Source organism: Cervus elaphus, chromosome 5, assembly GCF_910594005.1.
Source record: "Cervus elaphus chromosome 5, mCerEla1.1, whole genome shotgun sequence".
Taxonomy (NCBI): Eukaryota; Metazoa; Chordata; class Mammalia; order Artiodactyla; family Cervidae; genus Cervus; species Cervus elaphus.
The window spans coordinates 49,127,795-49,146,298 of record NC_057819.1 but is presented as its reverse complement, the minus strand read 5'-3'; the positions used below and the strand labels follow the sequence as shown (position 1 = coordinate 49,146,298).

At 37.8% G+C, this 18,504-nt stretch overlaps 1 protein-coding gene across 1 annotated transcript; it reads right to left on the bottom strand.

Moving 5' to 3' along the window:
• Positions 1 to 12,182: 12,182 nt before the first annotated feature.
• Positions 12,183 to 12,922, bottom strand: LOC122694121 (peptidyl-prolyl cis-trans isomerase FKBP3). The gene has a single exon (XM_043902427.1). It carries the CDS (start codon positions 12,903 to 12,905, stop codon positions 12,231 to 12,233), a length of 675 nt encoding a protein of 224 aa, XP_043758362.1. The 5' UTR covers positions 12,906 to 12,922; the 3' UTR covers positions 12,183 to 12,230.
• Positions 12,923 to 18,504: the final 5,582 nt, after the last annotated feature.

Genomic DNA, 18,504 nt, shown 5'->3' with positions numbered 1-18,504 from the left:
TTAGATCAGTTAGCATTAGCCTATCATTTCTTATTTTTTAAAAAAAAAGAAAGGAAAAACCTGACATAAAAACAGATCTACACAAAAACAATCACCTCATTCCTGCTGCTCTAAATCATCTTGATCACTGATCAGGCTATTCTAGCTTTTTAAAAATGAAAATTATCATAGATTTTAATAACATTTTTATCTAATCCTTAAAGATTGCATATATTTTTGTTTTAAGACTTTGTATCCATTATTCTTTAGGCGTAGTTGAAAGCACCTTCAGAATTTTCTTCAAGGCTGTTGTCCTAATCATAATTTCTAATCTTCCTTATTATCTTGTTAATTAATACAATTTTACTAAGACATCTATTATCAAATATCCAATTGAATTTATTGTTTCTCCTTATTAGTGCAACAAATGCTTTGGAGATTATCTTATTTTATTGGCTTTTTGAAAAATAAAGTGCTAATTTGCAGCTTCTTAACTTCTAAATATTTCTTTAGTACCATGAGTTCTCTGTTCTTAGAATCTTTATTCCCAATCATTTTACCCTGTTGCATTAGCTAATTCTACAAGTAATTGTTTTCAAAAGTTTATATGCTCTTGCATCTATTGTTACAGTTTTGAGTTGGAAAGTAATCACTTAACTGAATGGTAGTTTGGCTGATGGAGATTTATAGAACCATAATCTTTCCCTATTTCAAACAGCATCTCTTACATTTAGTTTTGTAGATAAGTGTGATTTTATTGCATTTTTTGGCTGTTAAAAAAAAAGGGTCCATTTCAGTTCAGTTCAGTTGCTCAGTCATGTCTGACTCTTTGCAACCCCATGGACTGCAGCATGCCAGGCTTCCCTGTACATCACCAACTCTCGGAGCTTGCTCAAACTCATGTCCATTGAGTCAGTGATGCCATCCAACCAACTCATCTTCTGTCATCCTCTTCTCCTCCTGCCTTCAATCTTTCCTAGCATCAGAGTCTTTTCCAATGAGTCAGTTCTTCATATCAGGTGGCCGAAGTGTTGGAGTTTCAACTTCAGCATCAATCCTTCCAATGGATATTCAGGACTGATTTCCTTTAGGATTGACTGGTTTGATCCCCTTGCAGGCCAAGAGACTCTGAAGAGTTTTCTCCAACACCACTTTGAGTTTTCTCAAAAGCATCAGTTCTTTAGCCCTCAGTTTTCTTTATGGTCCAATTCTCACATCCATACATGGCTACTGGAAAAACCATAGCTTTGACTAGATGGACCTTTGTTGGTAATGTAATGTCTCTGCTTTTAAATATGCTGTCTAGGTTGGTCATAGCTTTTCTTCCAAGGAGCAACCATCTTTTAATTTCATGGCTGCAATTACCATCTGCAGTGATTTTGGAGCCCCCCAAAATAAAATCTGTCACTGTTTCCATTTTTTCCCCATATATTTGCCATGAAGTGATGGGACCAGATGCTATGATCTTCATTTTCTGAATGTTGAGTTTTAAGCCAACTTTTTTACTCTCCTATTTCACTTTCATCAAGAGGCTCTTTAGTTCTTCACTTTCTGCCATAAGGGTGGTGTCATCTGCACCTCTGGGTTTATTGATACTTCTCCCTGATTCTAGGTTGTGTTTCATCCAGTCCAGCATTTCACATGATGCACTCTGCATATAAGTTAAATAAACAGGGTGACAATATATACTGTGATGTAGTCCTTTCCTGATTTGGAACCAGTCTGTTGTTCCATGTCCAGTTCTAACTGCTTCTTCTTGACCTGAATATAGATTTCTGAGGAGACTGGTAAGGTGGTCTGGTATTCCCATCTCTTGAAGCATTTTTCATAGTTTGTTGTGATCCACACAGTCAAAGGCTTTGGCATAGTCAATAAAGCAGAAGTAGATGTCTTTCTGGAACTCTCTTGCTTTTTCGATGATCTAACGGATGTTGGCAATTTGATCTCTGGTTCCTCTGTCTTTTCTAAATCCAGCTTGAACATCTGGAAGTTCACAGTTCATGGACTGTTGAAGCCTGGCTTGGAGAATTTTGAACATTACTTTGCTGGTGTGTGAGATGAGTGCAATTGTGCGGTAGTTTGAAAATTCTTTGTCATTGCCTTTCTTAGGGATCGGGGAAAAAACAGCCCTTTTTGAGTCCAGTGGCCACTGCTGAGTTTTCCAAATTTGCTGACATATTGAGTGTAGCACTTTCACAGCATCATCTTTCAGGATTTGAAATAGCTCAACTGGAACTCCATCACATCCAGTAGCTTTGCTCAGAGTGATGATTCCTAAGGCCCACTTGACTTCACATTCCAGGATGTCTGGCTCTAAGTGAGTGATCACACCATCGTGGCTATCTGGGTCATGAAGATCTTTTTTGTATAGTTGTTCTGTGTATTCTTGCCACCTCTTCTGAATATCTTCTGCTTCTGTTTGGCTCATACTATTTCTGTCCTTTATTGTGCCTTTCTTTGCATGAAATGTTCCCTTGGTATCTCTAATTTTCTTGAGGAGATCTCTAGTCTTTCCCATTCTATTGTTTTCCTCTGTCTCTTTGTACTCATCACTGAGGAAGGCTTTCTTATCTCTCCTTGCTATACTTTGAAACTCTGTATTCAAATGGGTATATCTTTCTGTTTCTCCTTGCCTTTAGCTTGTCTTCTTTTCTCAGCTATTTGTAAGGCCTCCTCAGACAACCATTTTGCCTTTTTGCATTTCTCTTTCCTGGGGATGGTCTTGATCCCTGTCTCCTGTACAATATCACAAACCTCCATCCATAGTTCTTCAGGTACTCTCTGTACGATATATAATCACTTGAATCTAATTTTCCCTTCCATTATATAATCATAAGGGATTTAATTTAGGTCATACCTGGATGGTCTAGTGGTTTTCCCTATTTTCTTCAATTTAAGTCTGAATTTGTCAATAAGGAATTCATGATCTGAGCCACAGTCAGCTTCTGGTCTTGTTTTTTCTGACTATATAGAGCTTCTCTATCTTAGGCTGCAAAGAATATAATCAATCTGATTTCGATATTGACCATCTGATGATGTCCATGTGTAGAGTCTTCTCTTCTGTTGTTGGAAGAGGGTGTTTTCTGTAACCAGTGCATTCTCTTGGCAAAACTCTGTTAACCTTTGCCCTGCTTCATTCTGTACTTGAAGGTCAAATTTGCCTGTCACTCCAGGTGTCTCTTGACTTCATACTTTTGCGTTCCAGTCCAAAAATCTGTCCAGAATTCTGCAAAACTTTGAAATATAACTTTGAAATAAAACTCTTCGTCTGAATTTGTTTTGTTAATTTTCATCCAAAAATTCTTTTTGAAACTCAGTGGTCCCATTAAATATGCATATTCTAGTGGATTCTTTAATGCAGTGAAAATTTCTAGTATTATTTCTTGGATTATTGCTTCTTCATCCATGTTGTTGTTACTTTCTGGAGTTTCTTCATGCACGGTGTATACTATACCACAAGTCATGTGGGATATTGGTTCCCCTACCAGGGATCCAACCTGTCCCCTCTCCAGTGGAAACACAGATTGTTAACCACTGGGCCACCAGGAGTCGCAGCTGAAAGTGTTCTGATCACCTTATTTCTTTTCATAGGTACTTATCCCTTTTAAATATCTTCTCTGCTTGGAAAAATTTCTTTAACTTAGTTTTCCAAAATGCCATAATTAAGTATTTGTTTCGTGTGCCTGAATATTTGCCTGGAATCTTTGTGCTAAACTAAATATTTACTTTGGACTGGATATTAGAGCATTTTTGTATCCTCTGTAGCTGTTTTTCCTTCATACTCATCATCTTATCATCCTGGATCCATCAGATTAAAATGCTGAGCAAACTATATTTCTTTCCATTCACAGGATTGCAGGGCAATTGGTTGGAGGGTAGTGTGTGAAAGAAAGTATTCTTATTTGCTTTAAAGTTGCCCTGAGCAAATACTGCACAGTGATCCAGTCTGTGTTTTCACTCTGCTTGTACCTACAGCCTTTACAGTCAGAAGTCTTCATTGGACCACGTGTGTGGGTTGGGGTCATTCTCTAACGTCCAATGCTATTACAGACTGTTTTCCTAATATATTTATATATATATACAATTGTATATAATATGTCTGCTAAGTCGCTTCAGTCATGTCCAACTCTTTCTTGAATTTATGGATTGTAGCCTGCCAGGCTTCTCTGTACATGGGATTCTCCAGGCAGGAATACTGGAGTGGCTTGCCATGCCCTCCTCCAGGGGATCTTCCTGACCCAAAGATTGAACATGCATCTGTAATGTATCCTGAATTGGCAGGAGGGTTCTTTACCACTAGTGCCAACTGGGAAGATATATAATATACTGCTTATCATATAAAATACATATAATATATAAATATATATATACATATTTAGTGAAAATGGAGTGTTCAAATGTCTATTATGTTTTTTCCTATCTAAACAAACTTCCAGACAAAAGAAAATATTGCAATATTTGCTGTTATTGTGTAGTCACAATGTCATGTCAGACTCTTTCGCAACCCTATGGACTGTAGCCCCACCAGGCTCCTCTGCCCATAGGATTTCCCAGGCAAGATGCTGGAGTGGGTTGCCTTTTTCTTTTCTAGAGGATCTTCCTGACCTAATGGTTGAACTCGTGCCTTCTGCATTAGCAGATGAATTCTTTACCACAGCTGCTGCTGCTGCTGCTAAATCGCTTCAGTCGTGTCCGACTCTGCAACCCCATGGACGGCAGCCCACCAGGCTCCCCAGTACCTGGGATTCTCCAGACAAGAACACTGGAGTGGGTTGCCATTTCCTTCTCCAATGCATGAAAGTGAAAATTGAAAGTGAAGTCGCTCAGTCGTGTCTGACTCTTCGCGACCCCATGGACTGCATCCTACCAGGCTCCTCCGTCCATGGGATTTTCCAGGCAAGAGTACTGAAGTGGGGTGCCATTGCCTTCTCCGCTTTACCACTGATTCACCAGGAAAGCCCTATTGCAGTATTAGTCTGAACTAAATTATTTTCATGTTTTTTTTTTCATATGATAAATACCCTGCTTTGGGCAAGCAGCCCTTCCCATGTCTTTGTGAGGGGTATACTGCAAAGGTGGGATGGACCTCTATTCAAACTTTGCTCAAATGTTGAGACTGATGACAGCACACATACTAAGACATAAAAAAGTTCTCACTTGCACTAAGGGCCTTCTCTGGGTATGGAGAGGATATCTCTAAACTGGGTTTAAAATGGCTTGAAAGAGTAGGAAAAGGAGGCTGGCTTGGCGTCTTTATTGTGGTGAAAGGGTGGGACTGGTGTGAAGCTCTCACACTTGAATTTAGAAGTGCTCACATGTAGGGCCTTGTACACTTGGAATCTTCCACTGGCACCAAAGTAGGAAGCACCTACGTTTTCTTTCAGTTTGTTCAGATATGAGGCAGAAGGCAAAGATAGCAGGATGTCCCTTAAGAGCTGTCAGCAAAGAGTCAAAATACTAAGTGAGACTCCTTGTTACACCCTGTCTATGGCTGTTTCTGTTTATTCTGTAACAGTGCATCTGCCTCATGAAACTGTTGCTATTTATTTGTTTATTTGCCCCTAACTCTCTACATATTCTGTGTTTCTGGATAGAAGGGACTCTGCCCTGTTTACCATTTTAAACCCTGAACTTATCACAGTTCTCCACATCTCACCTTACTGTAAAAATAGAATTATTCTTAAGTATACTTTTAGTAGTTATTGAAATTGGCTGAATTACCTTTTGCTAAAATAGCAATCGGTGAATACATAAGAATTTGGTTGTATTCCTTATTTAAATTGTCCTCTGATTTTGTTTTTAATATTCTTATTTTATGAATTGGCAATGAAATAATGTTTTGGGGAGGATTGACATAATTGGGTCAAATGAATTTTCAGTTAGGCAGATCAAATCATGTTTTTATAGGTTTTAATAAACAACTTGGCTCTCTTTTTTCCTTCCTTCCTTCCTTCCTTTCTTCTTATATTCATTATTTCCTTTACTTCCCTATGACATATATTTATTAATTTATTGTAGGCATTTTGAGAGCAATGTTTTGATAATCTACACAGCAGTATTTTATACCCCAGTAATTTCACTTATCATGGGATATAGCAAACTCAACGGAGAGACAATGCAGTATAATGGTAATAGTGATAGTTATAACAACAGCAACAACAGATTTTTATAGTCAGATTTGGGATTAAATGCCAGGAGTACTCGTCTCAGCCATACGAATCTGGGTTAGTAAGCCATGGTTTTCTCATTATCAAATGAAAAAAACACCATCTTATAGGATTCTATAATTAATTATTAATATATAGAATACTATATAAACCAATCAATATTATGCCTGAAATGGCATCTGGCAAAAACCGGTGAGCAGGTGTATAAAGATGTATACATTTTGGAGAACATAGCTATTCCTTTATTTCTTTGGTATTTTTGGACTCAGTATTTTTTAAGTGAAAGAGACTTTCATGGTCATATGGCATACATCCAGGAATCTGTATTTTGTAAAGCTTTTCACGTAATAGTGAAGCATACCTGATTTGAGGAACTGCTCATCTTTATACAACCTGATTATTTTATACCTGAGGAACTGAGGGCCGGAGGGCTATTTCTCTATGCTAGAGAGCTGATTGGTGGCTGAGCTCATGTTTGCCAGTTCAGATCTTTGTCTTCCACGACACTCCCATACTCTGTGTGAAATTTAAAGGAGTGTATCTGTGGAGAAGCAGTTCCTAAGAGAGCTTTGGTGACTAGATGGTAGCTGTGTGCTCGTGGCCAAGGAGGAGTGTCTAAAGCAAAAATAATGTGCTTGGGTCTGTGTATCAGAGTCCCGGGGCCATTGAGACTTTAACCCATTTTGCAGTCTAGTCCTTTTTCAACAAGGATGATATTTAGGGGAAGGAAATGGATTGTTGTCTTGGATTTATCACTAAGAAATATAACTGCTCTATGCTTAATTTTAAAGGTAAGATCATACTGAGAAAGCCCATTGAATATAGATCTTTGTTTGAACTACAGAGCACTATTATTTTACTCTGGAGACACTCTGAGGCATTTTTTATGAGTGAAAAATAATAATCACTATTTTATAAGCTTTGTAATTTAATATATGATCATCTTAGTCCTATCCACATTCTTAGACTTGACCTTACTCTTTTTATTCAAGTGCACTAACTGAATTTGGCTGAAAGTTATAATCTTAGGATCACTTTTTCTTCTCATGTCTTCCCTTGATGTTAGAGTCTGGATTCTTTGGGGCTTCTCGTTGTTGATTTTGCTTGATAATGACAGACCTCTCACTTAAAACTGAAGTAGAATTACAGTGGAAATATTAAGGAATTATAAACCTAGAAATCTGATGACTAAAACATAAAATGATCTGCATTTAATTTCCCTCTCAACGCCTTCACCAGAAACACATACAACAGTTTTCTTGGGATACAGAGATGCTGTTGGCAGTTAAAGTTGCTGCTTCAATTTTGAAATAAGCATACCATTTTCAGAACAACACATGACAACTGAATTTAGAGTATAGATAAAGTAAGAATTCATTGAAGGCAAAGATATTTTGGATCAGATTTGGATGATGACCTTTTGATAGAAAATACTCACACAACATACATAATATCTCCAGATAGTAAGACACAGTTTTCATAAATTCTAAGGCAGCTCATGTTCTTTTATAAATCTTAGGAGAAGAAACCTTCTTGACAGATTTTTGTTTCTGATAGCCTGTCTAGCATTCAAATACAAAACTACACAAGCTACCATTTGTAGAGAAGGCTTCTTTTTCCTCTTTTTATTTTCATTTTAAAAAGTAGAGCATTAAAAAAAATTTTTAGGATGTTTACAGGAGCTTTTGTAAATGTTCCTATGCTAATAGATATTATTAATACTTAATAGCTATATAATGCTTTCATCTACAAATCCCAAAGGGATTTTTGAGTGTTACAGTCTTCATTTTCTAAAAGACAAAAGAGAATTCTGAGATGACAAAAATGTAGTTACCCAAAGCTTTCTGAACACATAACTAATAATACAATGGAATTAGAATGTTTGGAAAGAAAATTGTATACTTAGGTCAAGAATTTGTTTTTTTGAGAAGAATTGTCCCATTTGGTTCTAAAGGAGAAGTTTGTCTTACTGTGACTATTCAGTGTTGATTTTATTTTGGTTTAATTTTATTCCTTTCTTACCACTCGTCTTTCAGACACATTCTAACTCTATTTTAATTATTTTTTTTTTCCTTTGGTGGCTCTCCTTAACCTATGAGATATTAGAGCTCACTTTCCAAAAAAGATGGTCATGAAATGATTATATCTATTATTTACTGGTCAAATAAACATGAAACCCTACCTACATGGCTCAATGGTAAAGTATCTGCCTGCCAATTCAAGAGACAAAGGAGACGTGATTCGATCCCTGGGTCAGGAAGATTCCTTAGAGAAGGAAATGGCAGCCCACTTCAGTATTCTTGCCTGGGAAATCCCAAGGACAGAAGAGCCTGGTGAGCTATAGTCCATAGGGTTGCAAAGAGTCAGACGGAACTTAGTGACTAAATAACAGCAAATCACTGTGCTATGAACATTAATGATTATATCCAGGTTTAAACAATTTCAAGAACTGAGACAATTTCCAGCAGCAGACACTGGATCAGAAAATACTTTTGAGCTAAAAGCTTTTTCCTTCATCTGTGAATTGTCTTTATCTTACTGGTGAAAGCAACATTCATTAAGAAAATTGTCCATGCACGTCAGTCCAGAGACTCTATTTTCTTTATTTCTCGCCATTATATTGAAACAGTCCTGCCATTATCTCTACCATTTACTGTGTTATTCTTTTTAAAGGACAACATGATTTGAGATGAATAAAAGATAGATGGCAAGACAAGTTACTGAGTTATTAACTATTTTTACTGTGTCCTTACTGTGGTAGAAGGCTTGCAAAATGGAGAGTTATTTTTATTTCTCCAATCTCTGTAATTCTGATTTGGGACTCACTTCTTTAGGCAACCTTTAACATCTGTCATGTTTCAGAGCAAAAAATGAGAAGTCAAAAGGCACTTCAGAGACACTCTATCCTACTGAGACTGCTGTTGGGTTTAGAAGATAAACGCGCTAGAGAGAAAAGGCAGAGAGGAGCCTCGAGAACTGGGAGTTTTGAGGGCTAATCCAAAATGAGAGAGTTTACTGAGGCTGAGAATGAGTGGGTTTTAGGATTGTTTTCCTTGCTTGTGTCCTTGTCTGTTTAAGAGTAGCAAATGGATATCTGACTTATCCTGTCGTGCTAATGGCCTGAAGCATGTCTGTATACATAAAAACCAGAGAAATTGAAGAGAGAACCTGTGGGGCATCTCCTGTCAGTCAGGAGACTGTTGTGACCACCTCTCTGAGCTCATCCAGAGGATCTGCGGGCCCAGGATGAAAAGGGCTCCACTAGGTCGCAGCACTGTGTGGGACCCTGATCACCAAGGCAGGAGGGCCTGGGCCTACAGGATTCTGACAATGCATAAACCCTCCAATTCTTCCTCTGATCCTGAGATGGGGAGGAGACCCCAATACATCAAGGAAATTGAGTTTTTAACCAGTATCGAGTTGGACCAAGTTAAGAACTTGAACTAGGCAAAAGAATGTGAAGTTTATGCAGAAAAGGCATATGGGAAAAGGTGTAATTATTAAAAATATAGGCATTTTGGAATTCAGGTGTATTTGAAGCCCAGACTTACAGTTCTGAGAGAGAACGGCTTATCTAAATTACTTACTTAAGTGGAAACTCTTTTAGCATGGTTTCTTGCTCTTAATTTACCTTTCATATTCTGGAGATTAACCATTCCTTACAACACGTTTATATTTAAAGAGGTACAGTTGAGATTTTCTTTTCAGTTAAGTAATAATAAGAACTCCTTCTACATAAGAATCAGTAATATTTTTGGATTTCTGTAACAAAAACGTTTACAATATCCAAATACATGTTCTTGGTGTTGTTAGTTTAGCTAGAGAAGGTCCAGGTCTCCAAAATAATTGAAAAGTAAATAAACAAATAATTTTTACTAATGCCTGACATGCTTTTAATGAAATAGAAGTCACTTTACATCTAAAAATACATGTTAAATTGTACATAACATTAAATATATATATATATATATTTATATATATGTTAATGTTACATTAACATGACTGAGCAACTGAGCAACTATATATATATAGTTGCTCAGTTGCTCAGTCATATCTGACTCTTTTGCAACCCCATGGACTAGAGCCCTCCAGGCTCCTCTGTTCATGGGATTCTCCAGGCAAGAATACTGGAGTGGATAGCCATTTCCTTCTCCAGAGGATCTTCCTTACCCAGGGATCAAAACCAAGTCTCCTGCATTGACAGGCAGATTCTTTACCACTGAACCAGACATTTGCTACTATTAAAGAGATAAGGACACAAACAAGGAAAACAATCCTAAAACCCATTCATTTCTCAGTCTCCGTAAACTCTCTCATTTTGGATTAGCCCTCTAGAACCGCCTGTTCTTAAGGAACTTCTCTGCCCTTTTTGCCTAGTGTCTTTATCTTCTAAACCCAACAGCAGTCTCAGTAGGATAGAGTGTCTCTGAAGTGCCTTTTGACTTCTCATTTTTTGCTCTGAAACATGACAGATGTTAAAGGTTGCCTGAAGAAGTGAGTCCCAAATCAGAATTGTAGAGATTTGGGGAAGTAAAAATAACTCTCCATTTTGCAAGCCTTCTACCACAGTAAGGACACAGTAAAAATAGTTAATAACTCAGTAACTTGTCTTGCCATCTATCTTTTATTCATCTCAAATCATGTTGTCCTTTAAAAAGAATAACACAGTAAATGGTAGAGATAATGGCAGGACTGTTTCAATATAATGGAGAGAAATAAAGAAAATAGAGTCTCTGGATTGACTTGTAAGGACAGTTTTCTTAATGAATATTGCTTTCACCAGAAAGATAAAGAATTCACAGATGAAATAAAAAGCATTCAGCTCAAATATTTTCTGATCCAGTGTCTGCTGCTGGAAATTGTCTCAATTCTTGAAACTGTTTAAACCTGGGATATAGCCATTAATGTCTACAGCTCAGTGACTACAGGTAACATGCTGTTTTTGTTTAGTCACTAAATTGTGTCTGACTCTTGACCCTATAGGCTGTAGCCCACAAAGCTCCGTATACTGGAGTGGGTTGCCATTTCCTTCTCCAGGGGATTTTCCTGACCCAGGGATTGAACCCATGTTTCCTCTGTCTCCTGCACTGGCAGGCAGATTCTTACCACGAGACACCTGGGAAGCCCAAATATATCTATATGTATATGCAAATATATGTGTGTGTGTGTGTGTGTTTCTGTGTATAAATGACATTTGTCTTAATCCACAAAATCCTGAAAATCACAGAGCCATTTTCACCTCGAGAACGTTAAATGGGAGAAAGGAGTTGGGAGGAAAATGTAAATTTAACATGAAAATATATAGCTACCTGTTCAGTTCAGTTCAATCGTTCAGTCTTGTCTGACTGTTTGCAACCACATGAACCACAGCACGCTAGGCCTCCCTGTCCATCACCAATACCTGGAATTTACTCAAACTCGTGTCCATTGAGTCGGTGATGCCATCGAACCATCTCATCCTCTGTGGTCCCCTTCTCCTCCTGCCCCCAATCCCTCCCAGCATCAGGGTCTTTTCAAATAAGTCAGCTGTTCGCATCATGGCCAAAGTATTGGAGTTTCAGCTTCAACACCAGTCCTTTCAATGAACACCCAGGACTGATCTCCTTTAGATGGACTGGTTGGATCTCCTTGCAGTGCAAGGGACTCTCGAGTCTTCTCCAACACCACAGTTCAAAAGCCTCAATTCCTCACCACTCAGCTCTTTATAGTCCAACTCTCACATCCACACATGACTACTGGAAAAACCATAACCTTGACTAGACGGACCTTTTTTGACAAAGTAATGTCTCTGCTTTTTTTTTTTTTTTTTTTGACATTTGGATACATTTTTATTGAGCCTTTTAGTTTACAACATGAGGTAAAAGGCAAATCAGTTCTCTTTAAGTGATATTTTACACAACTGTAGTAAAATATTTTAAAGTTCAAGGGTTTATAATGGATTACATTTCTTAAAAGTTGAGGGATCAAGTAAACATGTTCTAACTTGAATTGTCCAGTTGACTCTTATCTTAACAATAGTAACCAGCTCTAATTAGGTAAGTTTCTTCACGGCCATGTTTTATTGTTGATGATTTCTTCACTATTTCAGTCAATATCCACTAATTCCACTTCAAAAATAAGTTTTGCGTTTGGTGGAATTTTGGCATCAGGCTGTCCTTTCTTTCCATAAGCCCATTCTGGTTCAATCTCCAGTCGAGCCTTTTCTCCTTTACTCATAGTCAAGAGTGCTTCATCCCACCCTCTGATAACTTTGCCTATCCCAACCTTAAAACTTAAAGGCTTGGCATTTTTCTTCTTCTTTGAACTCGTTTGAATATTAGTATCAAAAACAGTCCCATCTTGTAGTGTTCCTGTATACCAGCAGTGAACAACATCTCCCTTTTTGGGAAAGTTGGTTTTATCTCCTTTTTTAAGAACAGATTTTGTATATTTTGGTGGACCCTCATCCAGAGTCTCTTCAGACTTGGTTTCTTTGGGTTTATCTTCATTAAGCTTCACATTTTTCACCTGCTCAGACACTTTACTTATACTTTCAGTACCCTTGAAACGCTTACTTTCGAAAAGATGGTTATAGGCTGTAACCAAATGGTCCTTGTTAGCGGTCTTGGCCACATTTTTAATGTTTCCTAGTAATTTATGTTCTGCAAGAAACGAATCTGAACCGTGATCCTGCAGAAACTTGATAATGTCCTTCTTGGGGAGCTGCTCGCTGCGCAGCTGCTCCACGGTCCAGGCCCGCTGCGGAACGGCCGCCGCCATCTTCCCCCGCTGCCTCCGCTTTTCTGTCTCTGCTTTTTAATATGCTGCCTAGGTTGGTCATAACTTTCCTTCCAAGGAGGAAGCGTCTTTTAATTTCATGGCTGCAGTCACCATCTGCAGTAATTTTGGAGCCCAAAAAAATAAAAGTCAGCCACTGTTTCCACTGTTTCCCCATCTGTTTGCCATAAAGTGATGGGACTGGATGCCATGATCTTAGTTTTCTGGTTGAGCTTTAAGCCAACTTTTTCCCTCTCCTCTTTCAGTTTGACCAAGAGGCTCTTTAGTTCCTCTTCACTTTCTGCCATAAGGGTGGTGTCACCTGCGTATCTGAGATTATTGATATTTCTCCCGGCAATCTTGATTCCAACTTGTGCTTCCTCCAGCCCAGCGTTTCTCATGATGTACTCTGCATATAAGTTAAATAAGCAGGGTGACAATATACAGCCTTGACGTACTCCTTTTCCTATTTGGAACCAGTCTGTTGTTCCATGTCCAGTTCTAACTGTTGCTTCCTGACCTGCATACAGGTTTTTCAAGAGGCAGGTCAGATGGTCTGGTATTTCCATCTCTTTCAGAATTTTCCACAGTTTGTTGTGGTCCACACAGTCAAAGGCTTTGGCATAGTCAATAAAGCAGAAATAGATGTTTTTTCTGGAACCATCTTGCTTTTTTGATGATCCAGCGGATGTTGGCAATTTGATCTCTGGTTCCTCTGCCTTTTCTAAGCCAGCTTGAACATCTGGAAGTTCATGGTTTATATATTGCTGAAGCCTGGCTTGGAGAATTTTGAGCATTACTTTACTAGCATGTGAGATGTGTACAATTGTGCGATAGTTTGAGCATTCTTTGTCATTGCCTTTCTTTGGGATTAGAATTAAAACTGACCTTTTCCAGTCCTGTGGCCACTCCTTAGTTTTCCAAATTTGTTGACATATTGAGTGCAGCACTTTCAGAACATCATCTTTGAGGATTTGAAATAGCTCAACTGGAACTCCATCACCTCCACTAGCTTTGCTCTTAGTGATGCTTCCTAAGGCCCGCTTGACTTCATATTCCAGGATGTCTGGCTCTGTATGAGTGATCACACCATCATGATTATCTGGGTTGTGAAGATCTTTTTTGTACTGTTTGTTATCTTATCTTAAATCATTCTATTGCATTAAAATATGTCTTTCTTAAGGTTCTGAAATCAATGTTTTCACTTAAAATTGTATTTTAATAGTGGAATCCCAAAATCATATTCAGTAATCTTTGCCTCTCTGCAGGATATGTACAAGCCACTATGTTGCATAACAGCAGCTTTGCCTTATCCATATTCAGCAGAATGGACTTAAAGTAGCATTTTTCTTGGTAGATTGGAGTGAAAGGAAATAATCTTTTAAAAATTGATGTAAACAGTTGTTTTCTTTGTGACTACTGCTTACTAATCTATTTTCTGTTAATGAGGAAAGCTACCAGAGTAAAAATAGAATAGAAAGTTATATTATGCTATAGGTAATTTCTAATAAATAATGGTATTTATTCAATGTTTACTATAGGCCAGACTTTATTCTAGACAGTTACAATCTCATGTAATACTGACAGTAACTCTTAGATATAATTGTGATGGTTATTTCAGTTTTCCCATCTGAAGAAACAGAGGTACAGAGATTCTCCAATAACTGGCTGGAGATCACACATCTGGTACAAGGTAGATCAGGAATCAAATCCAAGGTAACTCATCCACAGAGCATATTCTCCTAAGCCTATGCCACAGTGCTCTACTAAGTTAAAAACTGCTTAATGAGGGCTCTTGATATACTCAGCATTTTGCTGTGCCCTTTAGATCATTACACCATTTACTACTGAAAATACAACTTTGAGATATAACCATTATGATTCAATTTTCTGATATTATAAAAAAATTAAAGACAATAAGTAACTCATCTAATTAAGTATGAAAATAAATATGGATGAGGAATGTAAACTCAGTGTTTTCTCAGAATCTGAGGTGCTCCACATGTCTTTGGAAGCACTGTCCCACAGAAATGTGCATGTAACATTTTAATCACTGTTTTATTGCCAAGGACTTTAAGCAATAATTTCTGTACTTCTAATTCATTTTAAATGGCCTGAATCATTAAATATCTATTTTGGTAACTAGAGAAAAAAGCATCCTTAGCATCAAGAATATTTAAGTGTTTGTATCAATTGACCTAGTTATTTTTGAATTGGAAATCTGATTGTAAACACAGAAATGGTTTTATAAATGAAATTTATTTATTGCATAAATATATAGCAATACAAGCAAAAATTAATAACAACATAAATACTGAGCATTAAGTAAAGAGTTGGTAAACTAAAATATTTATTCTTGGTGGGAAATCATGCATTCATTAAAATATTTTCTAAGAATAGGCAAGAACATGGTAAAGAATTATAATACATCAAAATAAAATTTGGTTATAAACATTAATATGGTAATTTAAAAATTATATTTGGTGATTTTTCTTGCTCTCTTAGTCCTTTTATTTACTCTGTGATTTTCTTTTTTCTTTTCAAATATTTTTGTGGGAAGTAGGAAAAGACCTGAGGAAATGAGATGATATGACCATAGTATCAATGACAGTTAGTTATTCATTTCATTGTGCTTAAGAATTGTTCTGAAATTAGAAGCATGTGCTTTGTCTGGCTTATGTCATGTTCAAATAATTTCCAAAGCTATACCATTAAAAATCATTTAGTAAAGAGAGTTGAGGGGATTAGCAGGAAGCAGTAGTGTTATTTACGTAAGAAAGAGATTGCCTAAAAGCAGGATGTATAGGATATTTAACTGCAGACATCATTACTAGCATGTACTTTTTGCACCTGATTATAGAGAAAGAAGATGAAGCTACTCAATTACTTTAATTTGATTAATTTAGGCATTCCAGCAGATATGCTGGGCCCATAATCCATTTGCTTTGGGTGTCAATATGATGGGGCCTCCCAGGTAGAGCTCAGTGGTAAATAATCAGTCTGCCGATGCAAGAGACAGGAATGTGATCCCTGGGTTGGGAAGATCCACTGGAGAAAGAAATGGCAACCCATTCCAGGATTCTTGCCTGGGAAATCCCATGGACAGAGGAGCCTGGCAGGCTACAGTCCATGGGGTTGCAAAGAATGGGACATGAATGGGCATCCATGCACGATCAATATGATAGCTTTCCATGGAGAGTATGACACCAGGCTATAAACTAAAAATGTGTAAGAACATGTAGGGCAAGTCAAACCCATATGGAAAGCTCAAGAATAAATGGAATTTGGATTCTAGGTGTAAGTTTCCAGATCAACTTGCACATGGCGTTTTCGGGGTAATTAGCCTTTGGCACACAAAACACTATTTGCAGTGTTTAGGCTAAACAATTAGTGTCCTCGGTGGGCCTGTTTAAGGAGTGGCGGGGGGGGGGGGGGCCTGAAAACATGGGAGACTGAGCCAGAGTAACACAGGGTCACATCCCTACTTAATATCTGTGCAATCTTGAGAAATCTGTATCCAGGTCAAGACGCAACAGTTAGAACCGTACATGGAACAACAGACTGGTTCCAAGTTGGGAAAGGAGTACATCAAGGCTGTATATTGTCACCCTGCTTATTTAACTTATATGCAGAGTACACCATGAGAAATGCCAGACTGGATGAAGCACAAGCTGGATTTAAGATTGCCGGGAGAAATATCAGTAACCTCAGATACACAGATGACACCACCCTTATGGCAGAAAGCGAAGAAGAACTAAAGAGCCTTTTGATCAAAGTGAAAGAGGAGAGTGAAAAAGTTGGCTTAAAACTCAACATTCAGAAAACTAAGATCATGGCATCTGGTCCCATCACTTCATTGCAAATAGATGGGGAAACAATGAAAACAATGAGAGACTTTATTTTTTGGGGCTCCAAAATCACTTCAGATGGTGACTGCAGCCATGAAATTAAAAGACACTTGCTCCTTGGAAGAAAAGCTATAACTAACCTAGGCAGCATATTAAAAAGCAGAGACATCACTTTGCCAACCAAGGTCTGTCTAGTCAAAGCTTTGGTTTTTCCAATAGTCTTATATGGATGTGAGAGTTGGACTATAAAGAAAGCTGTGTGCCAAAGAATTGATGCTTTTGAACTGTGGTGTTAGAGAAGACTCTTGAGAGCCCCTTGAACTGCAAGGAGAGCCAACCAGTCCATCCTAAAGGAGATCAGTCCTGGGTGTTCATTGGAAGGACTGATGCTGAAGCTGAAACTCCAATAATTTGGCCACCTGATGCAAAGAACTTTCTCATCGGAAAAGACCCTGATCCTGGGAACGACTGAACGTGGGAGGAAAGGGGATGACAGAGGATAAGATGTTTGGATGACATCATTGACTCTATGGACATGAGTTTGAGTAAGCTCCAGGAGTTGGTGATGGACAGGGAAGCCTGGTATGCTGCAGTCCATGGGGTTGCAAAGAGTCTGACACGAGTGAGCAACTGAACTGAACACTAAATTCCAGTTTCTCATCTATTAAACTGAGTTAATCAACAAGCCTAGTTCATGAAAGTGCTGGGAGGATAAATTGACTTTGGATTTTCTGCACAGTGTTCCACATGCACTATATTATTACCATTATTAGTAGTAATGTCAAAATCAAAACTCCATAGGGTAAGACATGAGTGCTGAGCAATGACTCCAAACACTTACTATATAGAGAGAAAAGTTCGAGTCATCTCCAGTGTAGGAACTTTCTGTTTTGAAAGAGTATAGCTGACAGTAGGAGGCTTGAAGACAGAATGAAGAATTAAGGACAATTCTAGAAGAATTCAGAAAAAGGACTTTTCTTGATACATGAAGTCTTCTGTTCAGTTAACAGCTTGCTCATGGAAAAAAAGGAAAATCCCAGTTTGCACTTAAGATTCTCTATCTGAAGGGTGAATGATATGGAGAACTTCCTCAGACTGCAGCAAACACCAAGGAAACTAATTTAGAGGAAGAACTTTAATCAGAAGGGAATTATGGACTGTAAAATTCAGATTTGGAGATAAAGGAGAAGAAACAGTTTAGTAGTTTAGAGGATAGTTTAGAGAAGAAGTAGTTTAGAGGATAAATTGGAAATTAAAATGGAAGAAAGTATGCCAGGGATTGGAGATAAAGATTTAAGAAGCAAAAAGAACTGGAAAGTTACCATACACCAGAAGCCTATGAACTGACTCCTCTGATGTACTATTATTTCTGTTAATATACTTGTGGATATTTTTTCCTTAAAATTACTTAATAGTTTTAAGTAGTAGTTTTCCTCCCTTGCACAGTGTTTTTTCATCTACATGAATTAAGAAAATATTAGCTAAAACTAGACAGTATAGTTTGAAAAATTGGTGATTAATTTAAACCAATTGATGAAGTGGAAATCAAACTTTCATTGTGTAAAACTTGGTGTGGGGAGGGAGTTAATGGCTTCAGTTGATTCCTAGACTCTCTAAACACTTGCGGGTACCTACTTTCCCCTCTCCCCTTGACACAACAGGGCGCCCAGCTCAGACCCATCAAATTGTAAATGTCCTTTAGCCATTGCTAGTCTATGCTTCATGTTCCATATTAGACACAGGACTCCCCAGTG

What these genes read in the sequence shown, in the direction of transcription:
- LOC122694121 (XM_043902427.1), bottom strand. Translation starts at nt 12,905, where the DNA reads ATGGCGGCGGCCGTTCCGCAGCGGGCCTGGACCGTGGAGCAGCTGCGC.